Consider the following 20,859-nt stretch of genomic DNA (forward strand, 5'->3'; position numbering starts at 1 on the left):
GGTGCATTACATAAACCAAAAGGCATACGTCTATAAGCAAAAGTACCAAAAGGGCATGTAAAAGTAGTCTTTGATTGATCTTTGGCTGACACAGGTATTTGAGAGAAACCAGGATAACCATCTAGAAAGCAAAAATGTGTATGTTTGGATAATGTTTCTAGCATTTGATCGATAAAAGGTAAGAGGTAATGATCCTTTTTAGTAGCCTTATTTAATTTGCGGAAATCAATTACCATCCTATAACCTGTAATAATTCTTTGAGGGATCAATTCATCTTTATCATTAGGAACAACAGTAATACTTCCCTTCTTAGGGACACAATGGACATGGCTTACCCACTGGTTATCAGCAACGGGATAGATTATACCTGCCTCAAGGAGCTTTAGTATTTCCTTTCTTACCACTTCTTTCATTTTAGGATTCAGTCGGCGTTGCTGATCACGAACTGGTTTAACATCTTCTTCCAAATTAATTTTATGTTGACATAGAGTGGGACTAATGCCCTTAAGATCATCAAGAGTATACCCAATAGCAGCACGGTGCTTCTTCAGAGTTTTCAATAATCTCTCTTCCTCATGCTCTGAAAGGTTAGCACTAATAATAACAGGATATATCTTTTTATCATCAAGATAAGCATATTTAAGAGTATTAGGTAACGGTTTAAGCTCAAACACGGGATCACCCTTGGGTGGAGGAGGATCCCCTAGGATTTCAATAGGTAAATTGTTTTTCAGAATAGGTTCCTGTTTAAAGAATACTTCATCTAATTCCCTTCTTTCATTCATAAACATGTCATTTTCATGGTCTAGCAAGTATTGTTCTAAAGGATCACTAGGAGGTACGGCAATAGAAGCAAGACCAATAATTTCATCCTTACTGGGTAATTCTTCTTCATGGTGTTGTCTACTAAATTTAGAGAAATTAAATTCATGAGTCATATCATCTAAACCGGTAGTGACAACATCTCTTTTGTAATCTATGGTAGCATTAACAGTGTTCAAGAAGGGTCTACCAAATATAATGGAACAAAAGCTATCTTGTGGGGAACCAAGAACAAGAAAATCAGCAAGATATTTAGTTTTCCCACACAAGACTTCAACATCTCTAACAATTCCCATTGGTGAAATAGTATCTCTATTGGCAAGTTTAATTGTGATATCAATATCTTCTAACTCAACAGGTGCAATATCATGCATGATTTCTCTATATATGCTAATAGGTATTGCACTAGCACTGGCACCCATATCACATAAGCCATGATAACAATGATCTCCTATTTTAACAGAAATAACAGTCATGCCTACCACAGGTCTAGGTTTATCTTTAGCACAAGGTTTAGCAATTCTAGCAGTTTCATCACAGAAATAAATAACATGCCCATCAATATTATCAGACAATAGATCTTTAACAATAGCAATATTAGGTTCAATTTTAACTTGCTCAGGAGGTGTATATGTTTTAATATTGCTTTTACGAACTAGATTTGAAGCTTTACCATGATGCTTTATCCTAATAGGGAAAGGTGGTTTCTCAACATAAGCAGTAGGAACAATAGGATCAATATAAGTGACAATCTTTTCTGCAACTTTAATAGGTGCAGCTACTTTTACTTCTATGGGAGGATGATATTTAAACCACTTCTCCTTGGGGAGATCAACATAAGTAGCAAAAGATTCACAAAAAGAAGCTACTATCTCAGAGTCAAGTCCATATTTAGTGCAAAATTTACGAAAAATATCGGTATCCATAAAAGATTTAACACAATCAAAACTAGGTGTCATACCTGACTCCTTACCTTTGTCCAGGTCTCAATCTTCAGAGTTACATTTAATTCTTTCCAATAAATCCCATTTGAATTCAATAGTCTTCATCATAAAAGAGCCAGCACAAGAAGTATCAAGCATGGTGCGATTGTTATCAGAAAGCCGAGCATAAAATTTTGAATAATCATTTCTCTTGAGAGCTCATGATTGGGGCATGAATATAACATTGATTTAAGCCTCCCCCAAGCTTGAGCGATGCTTTCTCCTTCGCAAAGCCAGAAATTATATATGTAATTGCGATCATGATGAACAAGATGCATAGGATAAAACTTCTGATGAAATTCCAATTTCAATCGTTTGTAGTTCCAAGACCCCATATCATCACATTGCCTATACCATGTCGATGCGTCTCCCTTCAAAGATAAAGGGAAGACCTTCTTCTTAACAACATCTCCGGGTACACCTGCAAGCTTAAATAATCCACAAACTTCATCCACATATATTAGATGCTCATCAGGATGTTTTGTTCCATCTCCTAAAAAAGGATTAGCTAGCAGTTTTTCTATCATACCCGAAGGAATTTCAAAGCAGACATTTTCATTTTCATTTTCAGTAGGTTCAGTAGGTTGAGGAGAAACTCTTTGCTCTACTGGTCGGGGTGAAGATACCCCGAACAAGCCCCTCAGAGGATTACTTTCCATAGTAACAAGTGATAGTAAATTTCTGCACACTATATAAATTTTTCCTTACCAAATTCCACCTACCAAAGGCGCTTCACTCCCCGGCAACGGCGCCAGAAAAGAGTCTTGATGACCCACAAGTATAGGGGATCTATCGTAGTCCTTTTGATAAGTAAGAGTGTCGAACCCAACGAGGAGCGGAAGGAAATGATAAGCGGTTTCCAGCAAGGTATTCTCTGCAAGTACTGAAATAAGTGGTAACAGATAGTTTTGTGATAGGATAATTTGTAACGAGCAACAAGTGACAAAAGTAAATAAAGTGCAGCAAGGTGGCCCAATCCTTTTTGTAGCAAAGGACAAGCCTGGACAAACTCTTATATAGAGAAAAGCACTCCCGAGGACACATCGGAATATCGTCAAGCTAGTTTTCATCACGTTCATATGATTCGCATTCGGTACTTTGATAATTTGGTATGTGGGTGGACCGGTGCTTGGGTACTGCCCTTACTTGGACAAGCATCCCACTTATGATTAACCTCTATTGCAAGCATCCACAACTACAACAAAAGTATTAAGGTAAACCTAACCATAGCATGAAACATATGGATCCAAATCAGCCCCTTACGAAGCAACGCATAAACTAGGGTTTAAGCTTCTATCACTCTAGCAACCCATCGTCTACTTATTACTTCCCAATGCCTTCCTCTAGGGCCAAATAATGGTGAAGTGTCATGTAGTCGACGTTCACATAACACCACTAGAGGAGAGACAACATACATCTCATCAAAATATCAAACGAATACCAAATTCACATGACTACTAATAGCAAGACTTCTCCCATGTCCTCAGGAACAAAAGTAACTACTCGCAAAGCATAAACATGTTCATAATCATAGGGGTATTAATGTGCATATAGGATCTGAACATATGATCTTCCACCAATTAAACCAACTAGCATCAACTACAAGGAGTAATTAACACTACTAGCAACCTACTAGCACCAATCCCAGGCTTGGAGACAAGAATCGGATACAAGAGATGAACTAGGGTTTTGAGAGGAGATGGTGCTGATGAAGATGTTGATGGAGATTGCCCTCTCCCGATGAGAGGAGCGTTGGTGATGACGATGGCGATGATTTCCCCCTCCGGGAGGGAAGTTTCCCCAGCAGAACAGCTCCGCCAGAGCCCTAGATTGGTTCCGCCAATGTTCCGCCTCGTGGCGGCGGAGTTTCATCCGAGAAGATGGCTTGCTATTTTTTCCCATCGAAAGACTTCATATAGCAGAAGATGGTCACCGGAGGGCCACCAGGGGGCCCATGAGGTAGGGGCACGCCCAGGGGGGTAGGGCGCGCCCAGGGGGTAGGGCGCGCCCCCACCCTCGTGGGCAGGGTGTGGCCCCCTGGTGAAGTTCTTGCTCTCAGTATTTTTTATATATTTGGGAAACGTCTTCCGTGAAGTTTCAAGACTTTTGGAGCTGTGCAGAATAGGTCTAATATTTTCTCCTTTTCCATCCCAGAATCCCAGCTGCCGGCATTCTCCCTCTTTATGTAAACCTTGTAAAATAAGAGAGAATAGGCATAAGTATTGTGACATAATGTGTAATAACAGCCCATAATGCACTAAATATCGATATAAAATCATGATGCAAAATGGACGTATCATTGCCCCATACGCAGAAAGGGTCGAAGCGCAGATCTTTACCAATGACATATGTACCTAAAAGCACCAAGTTAATATTAGAAGCTAAACAACAATTGCACAATGATGTAGTACAACACTCTTTTATAATATGTCTATATACATCTGTATGTGGTAGTCCATTTGAAATCTCTAAAAGGACAAATATTTAGGAACGGAGGGAGTATCTTATAACATCCAATATACTCACATATTAGATGAATTAACATCTTATATTATGGGCCGGAAGGAGTTTAGTGCATTCTTACAAATTATTGGCTGATTAACTGCTGCTGTATCCATGGGTTACAGTTAGTTTGAGCTAGTTCGGGCTCAAATAGCCCTAAAGTATATCTAAACTTGAGGGCTAGTTTGAGCTAGTTGCATCTATAACCCACCCAAAAAAACTATCCAACCCAAGAGGTGCTAATTGGAGCTAGTTCTCCTAGTGCATTTATTGTCAATCTAACCCTGCCATCCAAACAACTCTTTGGATGGAGTTAGTTCAGGGTTAGTCATGAGCTAGAAACTAACTGTAACCTCTAGCTAAGTTGAGTATCCAAACAGGGTTGTGTTGTTATTGTTGTTGCTGTTGCTGCTCTTCTACGTATATCTAGACATCATTAGAACATTAATGTAACACTCTTCCTTGTTGCTATGTAACCTAGGATTGCATATTTAGACATTAAGTACAGTGCATGTTGCTATGTAGCCTCAGATATATTACATATGGCCCTAGTTAACCTAATGATAAATGGGTTGCAGATATATTCAGTGAAAAGTCTGATTCACCGATTAGTCCCTTATCAGCCGCCAGCCTATATGGTACCAACTACCGATATCCTGAACAGTGAGAAGATATAAGCCATGGGATGAAACTAACCTCGATAGAAAACGACAGTCGTTCCCAAAATTGTCCTGTGTAGGTACATCGAGAAGCATGTTAAGCACAACAGGCTAAACATCAACCAAAATTATCCATGGCAGACAAAATAATCTCCAAAATACAGCTTCAGTGTGCAGGTTTAAGCACGCTAGTAAAGCAAAACAAGTGAAAATGTGTGCTAACTGCAACAGGCCTAACATTTAACAAAAAGCAAACATAGTCATTCAAACAGGTATTGTGCCGGTCTAAGTACATTGATTATTGTTAAATAAAAATGGAAAGGTGTGTTAACTACAAGATGCAGCAACCAAATGTAGTCATTCATAGTGGTATTGTTGAAACTGGCACTGATGAAATTGACACTAGTGCAGAACCGGGCTTTAGCACTGGTTCATAAGGGCCTTCAGCACAAACCGCCACTAAAGTGCCACCACGTGGCACGAGTCTGGGCGGGGGCGGGGAGACCTTTAGTACCAGTTGGTAACACCAACCGGTACTAAAGGTTTGGGGGGTTTTGGTTTTATTTTTCATTTTCCCTTTAATTTTGTGTTTTCAATTTAATTTAGAGATATGATGCAATGATTTAACAACTCATTATAATATGCGGTTTGATACGTCTCCAATGTATCTATAATTTTTTATTGTTCCATGCTATAGTATATTCTGTTTTGGATATTAATGGGCTTTATTATCCACTTTTATATTATTTTTGGGACTAACCTATTAACTGGAGGCCCAGCCTAGAATTACTGTTTTTGCCTATTTCAGAGTTTCGCAGAAAAAGAATATCAAACGGAGTCCAAACGGAATGAAACCTTCGGGAACATGATTTTCGAAACGAACGTGATCCAGAGGACTTGGACCCTACGTCAAGACATCAACCAGGAAGGCACGAGGTAGGGGGCGCGCCCTCCACCCTTGTGGGCCCCACGTTGCTCCACCGACGTACTTCTTCCTCCTATATATACCTATGTACCCCCAAACTACCAGATATGGAGCCAAAAACCTAATTCAACCGCCGCAACCTTCTGTACCCGTGAGATCCCATCTTGGGGCCTTTTTCGGAGCTCCGCCGGAGGGGGCATCGGTCATGGAGAGCTTCTACATCAACACCATAGCCTCTCTGATGATGTGTGAGTAGTTTACCTCAGACCTTCGGGTCCAATGTGTAAGGTCAGTCCGGGCCGCTTCATCCCACAATGCTGCCGAACCAAGATAAGACTAGTAACAGTAAGCAAATTGAACAAATCAACGCCCACAACTACTTGTGTTCTACTCGTGCATAGAATCTACACATAGACCTAGCTCATGATGCCACTGTTGGGGAACGTAGTAGTAAATCAAAAAATTTCCTACGAGTCACCAAGATCAATCTAGGAGATGCTAGCAACGAGTGAGAGGGAGAGAATCTTCATACCCTTGAAGAGTGCTAAGCGGAAGCGTTACAAGGAACGCGGATGATGGGGTCATACTCGCGGCGATTCAAATCGCGGAAGATCCAATCTAACGCCGAACGGACGACGCCTCCGTGTTCAACACACGTACAGCACGGGGACGTCTCATCCTTCTTGATCCAGAAAGGGGGGAGGAGAAGTTGGGGAACAGCTCCGGCAGCACGACGACGTGGTGGAGGAGCTTGGAGTTCTCCGGCAGGGCTTCGCCAAGCTCTACGGAGGAGGAGGGGTGTTGGAGAGGGGGAGGGCTGCGCCTTGGGAAGGGTGTTGATGCCCTCCCACCTCCCCTCTATTTATAGGGTGAAGGGAAAGGGGGCCGCCCCCTTAGATCTCATCTAGGGGGGGGGCAAGGGGGACTTGCCCCCCAAGTTGGGTGGGGGGCCGCCCCCACCCCCTAGGGTTTGCAACCCTAGGCGCCTTGGGCCCCTAGGGGGGCGCACCAGCCCACTAGGGGCTGGTCCCCCCTTGTTCAACCCACTTGGCCCACCGGGGCAGGTGGCCCCACCCGGTGGACCCCCGGACACCTTCCGGTGGTCTCGGTACAATACCGATAACCCCCGGAATTGTTCCGGCGACTGAAACTGGACTTCCCATATATAATTCTTCACCTCCGGACCATTCCGGAACTCCTCGTGACGTCCGGGATCTCATCCGGGACTCCGAACAATATTCGGTAACCACATACTATTTCCCATAACAACTCTAGTGTCACCGAACCTGTAGACCCTACGGGTTCGGGAACCATGTAGACATGACCGAGACACCTCTCCGGCCAATGACCAATAGCGGGATCTGGATACCCATATTGGTTCCCACATGTTCCACGATAATCTCATCGGATGAACCACGATGTCGGGGATTCAATCAATCCCGTATGCAATTCCCTTTGTCCATCGGTATGTTACTTGCCCGAGATTCGATCGTCGGTATCCCAATACCTTGTTCAATCTCGTTACTGGCAGGTCTCTTTACTCGTTCTGTAATGCATGATCCCGTGGCTAACTCCTTAGTCACATTGAGCTCATTATGATGATGCATTACCGAGTGGGCCCAGAGACACCTCTCCGTCATACGGAGTGACAAATCCCAGTATCGATTTGTGCCAACCCAACAGGCACTTTCGGAGATACCTATAGTGCACCTTTATAGTCACCCAGTTACGTTGTGATGTTTGATACACCCAAAGCATTTCTACGGTATCTGGGAGTTGCACAATCTCATGGTCTAAGGAAATGATACTTGACATTAGAAAAGCTCTAGCAAACGAACTACACGATCTTGTGCTATGCTTAGGTTTGGGTCTTGTCCATCACATCATTCTCCTAATGATGTGATCCCGTTATCAACGACATCCAATGTCCATGGTCAGGAAACCATAACCATCTATTGATCAACGAGCTAGTCAAATAGAGGCCCACTAGGGACATGTTGTGGTCTACATATCCACACATGTATTATGGTCTCCGGTTAATACAATTATAGTATGAACAATAGACAATTATCATGAATAAGAAAATACAATAATAACCATTTTATTATTGCCTCTAGGGCATATTTCCAACAGTATTTTATTGCAGAGTTGTTTGAGAGAGACCATCCTCGTCATACACCTCACACGGATTGATAAATTAAGGTCATTCACTTGAGGGAAATTTGCTACTATCCTACAAAAACTCTACGCTTGAAGGTCCAACAGAGTCTACAAGAAGTAAAATTGCGTAGTAGACATCAAACTTTTTTCTGGCGCCGTTACCGGGAGGTGAGTGCTTGAAGGTATATCTTTAGATCTTGCAATTGAATATTTTTTGTTTCTTTTTATCATTAGTTTAGTTTTATAAAATAAAACTGTAAAAAATAAAATTAAAGTTGCATCAAGTTATTTATCTTTATAATGTGTTTATTGAGAATGATGGATCAAAAAAATTGTGCCAAAGTGTTAGAAGAAGAATTCAATAAAATATTTTGGTATAAAATCCTTGAATGATAAGCATGATTGCAATGTTGTTAGTATGCTTTCTATGAACATCCACAATACTAATGATGATTGCACTAGTCGTGATAAAAATGTTTCTTATAAGCATGTCAATTTTTGTGGAGTGCATAAACTTTGTGAAGACATGCCTTATATGGATGATAGATTTTGTAAAAAGCATAAACATGATAAAACCAATTGATGGCTTAAAGTGATAGATGAATTTGCTACAAAATTAATTATGCTCTCTTCATCCCATTAGTTGTGAACTTTGCAATGTGGTTGGTCATCTTAATTTCCAAGCATACTTTTTTATGATCGAATTGTGGTCAAATATTGTAATAACTTGATCACCCTTGAACTTTATAATGAACTTTGTCTATTTTTGGAGTGTGAAGAATTGACACATAAAAACAGTTGATTTGAAGCGTTCATGTCCACAGACTATACTGAAACTAGTCTATAAAAATCTATATATTTTGTATGGTAAATTGCAATAAAAATGCTTACATAGTCAATTATAGAAAGACAAAAAAAATAGAATATAAAAATTGCTAGAGAAGATCGACACAAAGTTTGTTAAGAAGAGAGAGATATGTAACAGATGAAATCGGACGACTCGCCGATGCAAAAGAAAAAAAAAGAAATGCGTGCTCGTGAGTAAGTAAGTGCAAGAAAAAAAGGCTTCCGACGGAAGGGCTCATTCCTAATCCGCTTAGGGTTTGTGTCTGTTGAGGAAGGTGAGGCGGCGACAACTCCCTGAAGATGGAATAAAGTTCTCCCTGCCTAACCTCCGTTTTGACGGGCGTCTCGTGTCATTGGATGGCATGTGGAGGAGTGTCTCCGATGAATCTCTCGGGGTTCGGTCGGTGTTTGTCTTCGTTGGATTTGCGTGAAACCAGTCTTTATTCGTCTCCGTTCTTGTGTCTATAGATTGGGTCCTTCTGATATTCGATTCTTTTCATCCGCGCGGTTGCCATTTTGATGCGCTAGTCCTTTAGGGCTTAGCACCACGACTCCCGATTATCTACGACAACAAGGTTTGCCCGGCTCCGATGAGCGAGGGGCAATGACGACGGCGCGTCTTAGACTCACTTCAGTGCTTATAGTTGTCGCTTATGTGGTCTATAAATATGAATGTAATTTTTATTATTTCAGATGTTTTTTGTATTGACATGATGTGTGATGAATAGATTTGTCGGGAAAAAAAGTAAGTGAAGGAAAAGAGAGTGTCAATTTTATGAATTTCCTGGCGGTTCTGGTCGGACACCAAAGGCGAAGTCCTGTCCAAACCGGGGACGGACTGGTCTACCTCTTCGCCGCGAGCGCATCTACCCGCGGCTTTCCCTTTCCTCGAAGCACGCACGAGGGGAACACAAACGAAACCCACCCTCCCCGTCCGTACGTCTCTCTCACCCTCCACCCGTCGCCGCCGCCGTCGCCCCCCTCCTCGATTCGAGGGCGCCCCGGCCCTTGCTCCCGCCCCCGCCCCCGCTCGCCGGCCGCGCCGACCCCCGAAAGCTCGCCAGCACCACCACCACCACCACGGTGGCCACTCCTCCGCGGCGCGCGCTGGTGGGCGATGCGATCGGATGAGGTGTGGGCGGCGGCGGCGGCGGTGCTACGTGGAGAAGAGGAGGAGGAGGAGGAGGTGGTCCAGCTTCCCCGCGGCGCCGCCGCACCAGCCCTACGGAGCGGAGGACGGTGATGGCCCCCACCGCGGAGCCGGCGTCCCCGGCGCCGCCGCGGCGCCCGCGCTCCGGCCCGCCCCCCGGGCTCAAGAACCTCGGCAACACCTGCTACCTCAACAGCGTCCTCCAGTGCCTCGCCTCCACGCCTCCGCTCGCCAGCTTCTGTCTCGCCTCCCGCCACTCCAATCTATGTACCAAACCCTAGCCCCCGCTTTCCCCTGCTCTAATTTGCATCTGTTGCAATTCGTCGTCGTCAGAAGCTAATTTGATGTTTATGTCGGTCCGTTTGCTTTGTATAGGCAAAAAAGTGTTTCCCAACAGGGACAAGGAGTGTGCCTTCTGCGTCCTCGAGCGGCAGATTGTGCGGCAGCTTCGGGCGGAGGCAGGGGCGCTCGACTCGCCTGGGAAGGTCCTCCGCAGCCTGCCGCTCTTCGCCGAGCACTTCCGGTGGGGGCGCCAGGAGGACGCCCACGAGTTCCTGCGCTACGTCATAGACGCTTGTCACACTGCCTGCCTCCGCATACGCAAGCGCCTCCCCGTGGCAACTGCCAATGGCGACTGTGGCCCGGAGGAGGGCCGAGGTCAGGGGAGCTGTATGGTGATGAGGGAGACATTTGGCGGGGCACTGCTCAGCCAGGTGAAGTGCCTTGTGTGCAAGGGAGAGTCAAACAAGACCGACGAGATCATGGACCTCAGCCTCGACCTGCTCGGGACCAGTTCTGTTGGCGATGCCCTTACATGCTTCTTCAAGCCTGAGGTATTGGAGGGTGCAAACAAATACAGTTGTGAAAGGTATTACACGTCTTCCCAGTTACTGGAAAATATGTATATTCGAATCAACTAGGTTTTGCTATTTACTGTGAGATTGAAATGCAAAAATGTTTTGGAGAAAACGTATGTTCGGTTCACTAGATTTTCAGATGAAATATTAGGATTCCATGCCAGGAAGGATTTTCACCACTTACCCATTTTGGTTGCAAGAATCCCTCTGGAAAAATGTATGGTCAATTTCCTTTTCCATGACCATCATCAATCCATGTGCTTCGGTGGCTAATTGGAGAATACAAGTATAAACAGGGAGGAAAGCGAGTTTGGGTTTTCTGAGAGAGGGCAAAGTCTTGACATATTAAAACATAAGAAATGTTTCATGGACAGATTACAATTTGTTTTGTTTGTTCTATTGTCATTGTTGACCTAATCGCCCCCTCTTCCTCTGTATATCCAATTCGGTGTTGCATCCATTTGAATTCTTATATATTTTCCCTTTGTTATCAAACATGCATTTAAATTGTGAAATGTGGATTTTGGTATTGCAGATGCAAGAAGCTCACCTCAGCTCGGAAGCAAATGTTCATACTCAAGGCACCTAAGGTTCTTGTTATACAACTCAAGGTTCTAAATCTTCTTCCCTGATTTCTTTATTGTGCAAAGAACATACAACTTCTATTTAACTTGGGTTATGCCTAAAAGGGATTGCTCATGATCTGTTTCTGTTTCCATTTTTGGTGAACTGCTATTAGAGGTTTGATGGAATACATGGTGGGAAGATCAATAGGAACATAGAGTTCAAGGAAGGTCTTGTTCTTTCCGACTTCATGTATGACAAAAACCAGGTATGATACCTTTTGATTGCCACATGGTTTAGAGTACTGTTGAACATTATCCAGGTTGGCGATATTGTGGATATAAAACTAGTCATGAAAGCAATATACTCCGCATGTAATCAGCTGCTCATGATCACATGCTACCTTGTTGACTGATATAGTTTTACCATGCAACTTTGTTATGATTATGTTATTACAGGGTACCATCAGTTTCTAGTTAGCTCGGAACTCCTTTAGGAATTATGGGTTAGATTGACTCTCTGGTTCACTGGACCAAAGTTCAAAATCATGAACAGTTAGTTTTACGTGAATGATTTTGAAATAAACAATATGAAAATTGATGAAAACAGCATGGTTCACAATAATCAAGCCCATCTTAAAATATGTGTTGCTTCATTCTAAAAGTTCTGTCTGAGCTAGTGTAATTGTTGAAGCAACAATTGCTCAGATCCTGGCATTTTTCTTCTATTGTTAAATTAACCTGAATGTGTAAAAAGGCAGATGTATATCACTACACGTAGCAAATTTGAGCTCTGATAACCGTTTTAGCAATTTCTGAATCTCCTCAGAATGCTCGATAGAGCCAAGTAATTGTAGGGAAGTAACTTTCTGTACTGTTTTGATATTACCCAGCTCTTATCTTCTATTTTACTTATGCGCTTCTTCTCTGCTTCGGTGAAACCAGGCTGCTGATTCTGTCCCAGACAAAAAAAGGAATATACTGATTAATAAGTAATTCTCTTTAAGGTTGTGAACTGTATGTATCTGAACTAAAGCATACCTGTGTTTGCATGATGATCTTATAAACTGTGTCCAAGTGCTAGCTTAATTTGTTGTTAGTATGCATTAGCTATATTTCTATTTGTTTCTTTGCGGTCACAAGATAACGTTCTTGTTTCCTGACTTTTTATGATTTTGTTGGTGTAGACGTAGTTGGAGTTATGCAGATCAGATTTGGAATCTTGGATACAAGTTAAACTTCATGGCTCAGAAAGGAAAACCATAGAAGAGTTTTTATCTAGTTACATGCGACTGAGCTATAGAAGTGCACCCCAGTAAATAATGTTTGAAGTATCCTGTAAAATCTTCAAGGCACCATTTATGCGTGCCCCCTTCTATTTAATCTTTAGTGGTAAATACAAACGGACTTCGGAAATTGTTTCTGGGTGAATGTCAGAGAGGGTCGCTGTCAGTTTTTAAAACCATACATTATGTTCTCAACACTTCTAAACTTCTAATGCAGTAACATTAAAATCTTCTAATGAACTCATTGTACCCGTTGATCTTCACGGAAGCTTTGTGGTTATCAACAAAATATCTAGTGTCTAATAAATTAGGACATTAACTAGTGCTTTGCATGACCTTTACATGGTTATTTATACCTGAATGGAATGCGTTCTGTAGTTGATGTTTCAGTAATAGCTCGTCTGCCGGTCTCGATAATGCATGATTTTTTTTTGACTGCATGAAGCTACAAATCCACCAACAAAGATGCCAGTAGTGAGACCTGAGTGGGTGTGAATAACATATCTTAATAATGTTTTTTTGTTCCAAGAAACTTTTTATACTATTGACATTAACGAGTAGCGCCTGATTACTTTCCATATTTCCAAATATAATTTTGGATATTTTAGTGCACTCCGTTATCTGAACATTTGTTCACAATAACTTTTTTTTGATTTTATTGCATGGATCTGCAGGACCCACAACCGGTATATAATCTTTTTGGCAGCATCGTCCATTCAGGTTTCTCCCAAGATTCTGGTCATTACTATGCATATGTTAAGGTAATAGGCTATTCAGTCAGTGTCTAAAACTTCTTCAGTTCTATTGCCCTAACATCTTACTAAATGTTTCTGCCAAAAACATTTTGCTAAATGTACTGGGAACTTGAATTACATGCAGGATGCTACTGGTCGCTGGTACTGTTGTAATGATTCTCAGGTCTCCCTCTCAAGATCTCAGGACGTTTTGACTGAGAAGGTCTATATCCTATTCTATATACTGAGTTCCAAAACTCAAACAAATAGTACAAATGGTTACTCTTCTAGTGCAGTTAAATCTTCCAACACCAATGGGAATGGCATATCAAGTGCCGCATGTAGTGAGCCCCTGAAGATACCATTAGTGAAGCAGAACGGCTCATGCTCTACTAAAGGTATTGTGCCACTACCCCTAAAGAATGGCAAGATTGCACCAGGTCTACAGTTCAAGCCGATCCACTTGAAGAATACAGGAACAGAGAAGGTTGCATCAAATGGCAAACCGCACCCCGTTTTGAGAAAGCCAGAAGTTAATGAAGCCACAGCACTAGTGGAATCGAACGGATGCGGACCCGCAAAATCTGCAGAACCCAGTGAAGGGTATGCTAATGGTAGTATTTCCTGCGATAAGTTGGACGCTGATTCACAAAGAATGTTGCAAGGCACAGATGGAAATGGACATCCAGTTCATTTTGTTGGCCTCCAAGAGACCAGTGGTGCCAAGGCCACGTGTGCTGAAAACCCCCCTGAACAGCCATCTAGTGTTGTTACCTCAACATTGGACAAGAGCATTTGTAGTTCAGAAAAGGGTCCTAAAAGCTCAGTTTTACACCCTGAAGTATCTGCTGACTCAGTCAAAGCAGTGGTGGCTTCAGCCAAGGACAGTGCATGCTTGAAGCATCATCTTGAAGAAGGAAAGTTTAAGGAAATGTAAGTCTTGAATTGACAGTATTATTGCTTTTCCTATTCGTATTTCTTTCCATGAAACACTGTCTGTCCATTCAGTTGCTTTATTCTCCTGTAGTTTTCAGACATTGAACACCTTCCATGTTTACTGCTTTAGCTTTGATTATTTTGAACTGAGCCCGCACCATCGTTTACTGGTTTAGCTTTGATTATTTTGAACTGAGTCCACACCCATCTAGCTATGAAGATAGATTAAACAACAAATATTAGGCTATCATGGTTTGAACATCGTTGAAATTTGCATTGCAAATGTGCAAGTGGTGTATGTTCATGCATGTCTGTTTTCAATAGGAAGTATCAACTTAAGGATCTAATGTTGCATGAAGCTTGGATAGACTAGATTCATACATTATTCAAGGATGACATGGATCGGTACTTCGTGAATAATCCCTCAGATATAAGAATTCATGCATGAAGGCTGTAACACCTTTTGAATATTCGCATCCAGCTGAACCTAATTCAGTGACTGATATCCCAGAGTCACTAAGCTAGCATATCTGCACTGCATGCTTCACCATTTTACTATTTTTCTTTATTATCTTTGACGTCTAGGTTTTAATTTGTGTTGTCAGCTGTAGTAATTTCATGATGCTTACTGCCTGTTTTATTAATTAAAATTTCCAGGCTTGCTGAATCAGCATCTTCTGAGCTTCGGTCGTCTGGTTGGGCGGATGATGTATGTAATTTTATGCGTTCTGCAAAGAGGCAGTGTATACAGAACACAGGCATGTCTCAAGATAGTGAGGCAATCAGGTGAAGTGCTTTGCTCCAAGTTTTTTCTGCTTCAGCTTTATTTTTCTGTTGCTTTAAAATATATTTATATATGGAACTGTTCTTTTGCTCCTGAGATAGACAGGGAAACTTAATGCTCTGCACACTGCTATTATGATATTTCGATTTCTTATTACTCTACTTAGCCATATCCTTGTGCCATATAGCACCGCGTTACTCTAAAATGAGTGAACAAACATAGTAAAACATGTCTATATACATCTGATCCAGAAAAAAGTAGAACATGTTATATTTGTGAACGGAGGGAGTACCTTTGTAGGAAATCTTTCAGTTTTCTAGCTAAGTTATTTTTAGGCATATGCCCAATATGAGAATTTATTTTCCACTGTGTGATCATCATTACACTCGTGGGTGGTGTGTCCACATCGTCCAATGTGTCTAATATTGTTTATATATGCTTTCTCCTGTAATGCAGGAAGCAGCTAATAAGTGATTCTGGAAGAGTATTTAGGTCCAAAATTCCAGAGTTACTGCGGGAAGATCTGATTCAATCCCTGAGATCATACTTCGAGGATAAATTTTGACTGGATGCTTAAGCTTGTGTGGGCCTTGTTTAAAAGGTAATACACAATTTACTTATATATTTTCCAAGCACTGTAAAGATAATCTTACGAGGGATTTTGTGTGTCATGTGCACATACATTTTTATGCTCTGGTAATTCCCCTTTTGTTTCAATTTTTAATGTATCTTATGCTTGACAATTTAGGTGCCAGTGGTCTACTAGGAAGCTCATGCACGGCTGGCTTATTTTTGAGGCGTTTTTGTTCCCTGAGATGAGATGAGGTTGAGAAGTAGAGCGACGTGTAAAGCTTGCCTCCTTTTTGCTGTTGTTCCCCATGCTATACTGTAGGCTTGAAACCCCACAATCAGCACCCCCTTTCTTCTGTTTCTAGCATGTAGCAGCATACTGTTTCTTGTTTTCCCCCCTTTGTACAATTATAAGTGGTAGACCCCTTTGTACGATTATAACTGGTAGATTAGCTCATGAATTTCTTGGGTTTTGACCTGATCTCAAAATAAACCTGTTGATGGTTTTAATTATATATGATCGGTTACTTTCAGCTTTCTGGGTGTCATTTTGCAGAACGGCTGATGGATTCCGGATATGATAATGATCTCTCAAAAGCGACATGTCGTCTGTGAATAGATGTAGACTACTCTCTCTGTAACTTTTCATAAGACGTCTTTAGAGTCCATGACAGTATACAAAAACGTTTTATTTTAAGTTACAGAGGGAATACAAATTAATGTTTTTCTTCATAACGACAACAACATACCGAAATATTCACTTTTTTTCTTCTAGGAGCAGCATGAACGTTTAGTGAAAGAAAGAGATGCGCAGCGTTAGCTGTAATTGCTCTCGTACTCTGGTATTATGTGATGCATTTCATTTTCTGCCGTACACGTCTTTGTAGGCAGAGGAGAAACGGTCTGTCAAATGTTTTTTGTGTGCTCTTTTATATTGCGTGTTCCAGATGATTGTTTACCAGAAGGAATCATACGTGCGGGGACTTGGCTTGGCTTGATAATAATATGTCTAGAGGCTTATGTTACCTGTCAAGTTGCTATGATTCCGCACTAGCAATCTATGACATCTCTCCACTTGGCATTATGGCCTGAAGACAGCGCACGGCTGATCCTTGTACCGACTTGCAGTTGCAGTCAGTTATTATTGTTTTTTTTCTTTGCGAGGGAGCGTTAGTATTGTCATTATTCAATAGAAACACGCGTATGTTATGTAGTTTATTGTCCAAAAATCATGGAAACAAGTTGCATCATTTGTGGGTGGTGTTGGATGTCAATTGCTGCTCCATTTAGTACTTACTCCCTTCGGTCTCATATTGTACTAGTATCTAAAAATGTCTTAGATTATGGCAGTGGCGAGTCTACTAGGTGGGCTTCATCAGGCTTAAGCCTACCCTCCACAAACATTATTTCAGCTAACCATACCACTTAACAATTATATTTATGTGCTTTACATGCAAGAATCACAATGCAATTGCTAATTAGGCTTAGAACTTGATGTTTGAGCCTACCCTTCATTTTCATGCTAGATTCGCCACTGCATTATGGGACAGAGGGAGTATTTGACAAGTCGACATCTATCCCCACAGCGTCAGATACAACAGCTAAACCGACAAAGAGGGGGGAAAGAAACCGAGCTCGGTACAAGGCGTGTTGCGGAGAAGCCCGGAGGATTCAAACGGACATGTCATCGGAGAAGGCCGATGAAACCGTACGTGGACGACGTCCAACCACCTCGAGCATTATCGATTGTGTGCGTGTGTGTGAGCTGGTACGCAGCAAGAGTAGAGTAGCGCAATTCCAACGCCAGCCAACCTGTGGCCTTGGCATACATCGCATGCATGCCTGCCAGTGCCAGGGACGGACGCCGACCGAGAGCCGCCGTTGGGCACCATCGCGCTTCCTTTCACGCTACTCCTGCCGCTGACCCAGAGCCACGCCTCTCTCCTAGGGGATGCCAAAGCGAGCCCGGCCCAAACAAAAAAGGTGAAAGCACGACTAGCAGAATCTATATCTATACTATTATTAAAAAAGCAAACATTATTTTATCTAAAGCCACACAACAAACTGCACACGGGATAACCCAGACCCTCTGATTAAATCAAGTTAAACACATCCAACCAACCATATTACATCAATAATCTGCCATCTCAATCAACGTCTGAGATCAAATGTTCTGCCTGGCAAACGTCGCCGCGCGCTCCGCGTCCACAGATCCCCGCGGCGTCGCCCGCAACTCCCTAATTACAGGATCGATTCCACGTGATAAGGAAGAACGAATCAGCAGCAAAACCTCGTGTCGCTGCTCCTTCCCCTCCACCCGTGCACTTCCCCCATCCACCCCACCTCCGGTCGCCGCCTGCGCTCCTGCAAGCCGTCGCCGACCTCCGTTCAGCCGTACCCAACGCCCTCCTCCTCCGTTCTCCCTCCCTCTCCTCGCTGATCTCTCTCCCTCTCTTCGTTCCCGTGCAGGACGCCATGGCCATGGACGAAAGCTCCGCCGGACCTTCCATCATGACTGCCAGCCTTCCTCCCGACCAGATCACCGACGCGGCTGCTGTGATCCGGGCTGGCCACCGTCCTATTTTGCGGGTTCGTGGCCACGTTTTCCTACTAGACCACGACCGCCACTTCCTGATAGATTAGCGGACAGGGAGAAGAAGGAAGAAGTTGCAGTAATCATAAGTGTGGTGAACCAGGCAGGGGACACAGGATGATGAGTATGAATCATGAGATAAACTTCAACTGAAAAAACAGGATTCTGAGGTTAGCCCCTTTTCTTCGTTAATGTCTGATCCTTTCTTCTTTGCCTCCAGATTTTTTTCCCGGTAGGTTATGTACTCTAGAACACCTATGCTAGGCTATGTATTTTGTTCTGTGGCAAAACATGGATTAAGCTCTGGGGCAAGTTGTGTTCACAATTTTTAATCTAACTGCCTTCTTACATAAGAGCAAATCTTCCCAACAAACGGCAGAACAAAGGCCCATCTTTCAAATGTCTGAAGATTGGTTATCCCATAACCAAAAGCAGAGGGAGAAATTCAGCTCCATAACCTCCATATAAATACCATCACCCTGGTTCCGTCCTTCCCACTTCTGTTACATGTATACTTTTCTGTTTTGGCATGTCCTACAAAAGCTGCACTTTTTTTGCCCTTCTCAGTAAATTGTTAGAAACCTAGACTCATGAGCAAAGGAATTATTTAATTCAGTGCCTTGTCAGATCAAAAATAGAATTTAAGTAGCACATGTCCTATTTTGCAGGTGATATATACTCTCAAAGGCATGAAGACAGGTATGTCATAATACTCCAGGTGAGATATATGCAGGTGTTATGGATTGTGGTTTCAAGGAAAACAATTATGGAACTCAATATGCAGCCGCTAAGTTTCTGAAGCTTGATCGACATCTTTTATCAATTGTTAATTAGTACTAGGATTCTCATGCATGTCTACTGCTATTTACGAAACTAAAGACATGATGGTTCCATTTGGGACGAAAAAGAAAAGTAGCACCAGTGTGTAAACCCAATGCTTAGGTGATTAACTGCGGATCAAACAATTTTTATCCCCTGTTTGCGCAATATGTAAGTACGCATGGTTATTGGTCAGGGACCTTCTTGGCATATGTAGATTTTCTGTGTTCTGAATTTTTAGCCCTTGTGATTCTTGTAGGTTATGCTTTATTCAGGCATATAACTTGACTTCCATTGCTCTACATTTTACTTATATCGCATATTTGACACTTTGTACAATCTGCAGTTAATTACTAAATCCCCAGAGTTGCAGAGGAGTTCTACATTATTTCATTAGTGCATTTAGAGCATGTCAAATGGAAGTACAAGTTATTTAGGGGTAAAATCAACTTCCCTCTGAAGTCTGCTGCTGGTCAGGCTCTTTTATATGGTGGTCTGACCTGGTCACACTCTTTCGACAGTCAATACATATTTTCTCTTGGGTAATTTGCTTCACCTAAGCTTCAGTACCACTTTCTATCATGTGCATGGCCCCTTGAGTTCATATCTTCTATTGGTGTCTGAAAACTATCATTTTTGGTCAGCTGATATCACTCTATTCATGCTATCAATTTTTCTTTCTCACTATATGGTAGTCCTTGACCTGTTTGTGGCATCGGAGAAGGGAATTTCCCTTTTTTTTGCACTTTTATCTTGTTTTTCTAATATATTATTTTTAGTTGTATATTATAGAAGGATTGGGCATGGAGATCTACGATGGAAGCATTTGTGTATATAGTGTACCTCTGTATATCTTTCCAAATTCCATCTTGCCTTACCATACATTTTTAAAAGAACAATTGTTTTCTGAGTCATTGGTGTACTTATGTTGTGCTGTCTGACCATGTGAGTATATAACAATTTGTTGGACAAAAGTATTCTTGTGGTTTGTGCCAAGGTTGGGCACCATCTTAAAATATAAAATGATAACATTGCCAAACATTTTTATTTTGAAGGGCCAACAAGAAAGGATTTCTTCCGCCAACATAACAAAGAACCCATTGGGTGGATGCAACACCCGAATGCCTTTTTGACTAAGTCATTTTAATTAAATAATTACAGTGGCGGAGCTAGATGGGGATAGCTCGAGAGGCAAAGGGCAAATACATAAATTCTTGAGCGGTCCAAAGACTAAAATATGTTGAATTAAGCACACGAAGAGATTTTTTATTCACAAATTTTCTCAAGGTTGGGGGTATAATGTAATTTTCTCTGCTATTAAAACTGCAACTTTCCATCCTGATTATGTCCATGATTAAGTTTTGGGTGTGGGCACCGGTAGGAGATCAAGCACTCCGTCCTCTGTCAGTTGCTGGCAAACGAGGTCGAGGCTGCGTGGAGCACTGGTCTCCTCCCTGCTGCCAGCGACGCCCTCCTGTCTCCTCTGCACCAGTCTACTCCTTCATGTCTCTCTCCCTCTCAATCTCCTCTTTCTGTTGTTTGTTTTCTCTATCTCACATAGAAAAGCTCTTGATCCACCAAAACACTGAATAATGTGCATATTTGCTACCCTAGGAAAGAAGGACGTAAAACTGAACTACAAACATCTGTAGTGTAGAGCATCCAGGATA

The 20,859-nt window shown here is 42.2% G+C and overlaps 1 protein-coding gene across 1 annotated transcript; it reads left to right on the forward strand.

Annotated features, from left to right (window-relative positions):
* The first annotated feature begins 9,753 nt into the window (after positions 1-9,753).
* LOC125524202 (ubiquitin carboxyl-terminal hydrolase 25) lies at positions 9,754-16,310 on the forward strand. Its single transcript, XM_048689279.1, has 9 exons — positions 9,754-10,314; positions 10,423-10,915; positions 11,440-11,515; positions 11,644-11,736; positions 13,428-13,514; positions 13,633-14,420; positions 15,081-15,209; positions 15,664-15,808; positions 15,956-16,310. Exons 1-8 carry the CDS (start codon positions 10,140-10,142, stop codon positions 15,770-15,772), a joined length of 1,950 nt encoding a protein of 649 aa, XP_048545236.1. The 5' UTR covers positions 9,754-10,139; the 3' UTR covers positions 15,773-15,808; positions 15,956-16,310.
* Positions 16,311-20,859: the final 4,549 nt, after the last annotated feature.

Source organism: Triticum urartu, chromosome 1 (genome assembly GCF_003073215.2).
Source record: "Triticum urartu cultivar G1812 chromosome 1, Tu2.1, whole genome shotgun sequence".
NCBI classification, from domain to species: domain Eukaryota; kingdom Viridiplantae; phylum Streptophyta; class Magnoliopsida; order Poales; family Poaceae; genus Triticum; species Triticum urartu.

Excerpts from the sequence above, each read along its gene's own strand:
- LOC125524202 (XM_048689279.1), top strand. The coding sequence starts at position 10,140 with ATGGCCCCCACCGCGGAGCCGGCGTCCCCGGCGCCGCCGCGGCGCCCG. Across the intron at positions 11,737-13,427 it reads TCATGTATGACAAAAACCAG|GACCCACAACCGGTATATAA; the intron begins GTATGATACCTT and ends ATGGATCTGCAG. Across the intron at positions 15,210-15,663 it reads CAAGATAGTGAGGCAATCAG|GAAGCAGCTAATAAGTGATT; the intron begins GTGAAGTGCTTT and ends CCTGTAATGCAG.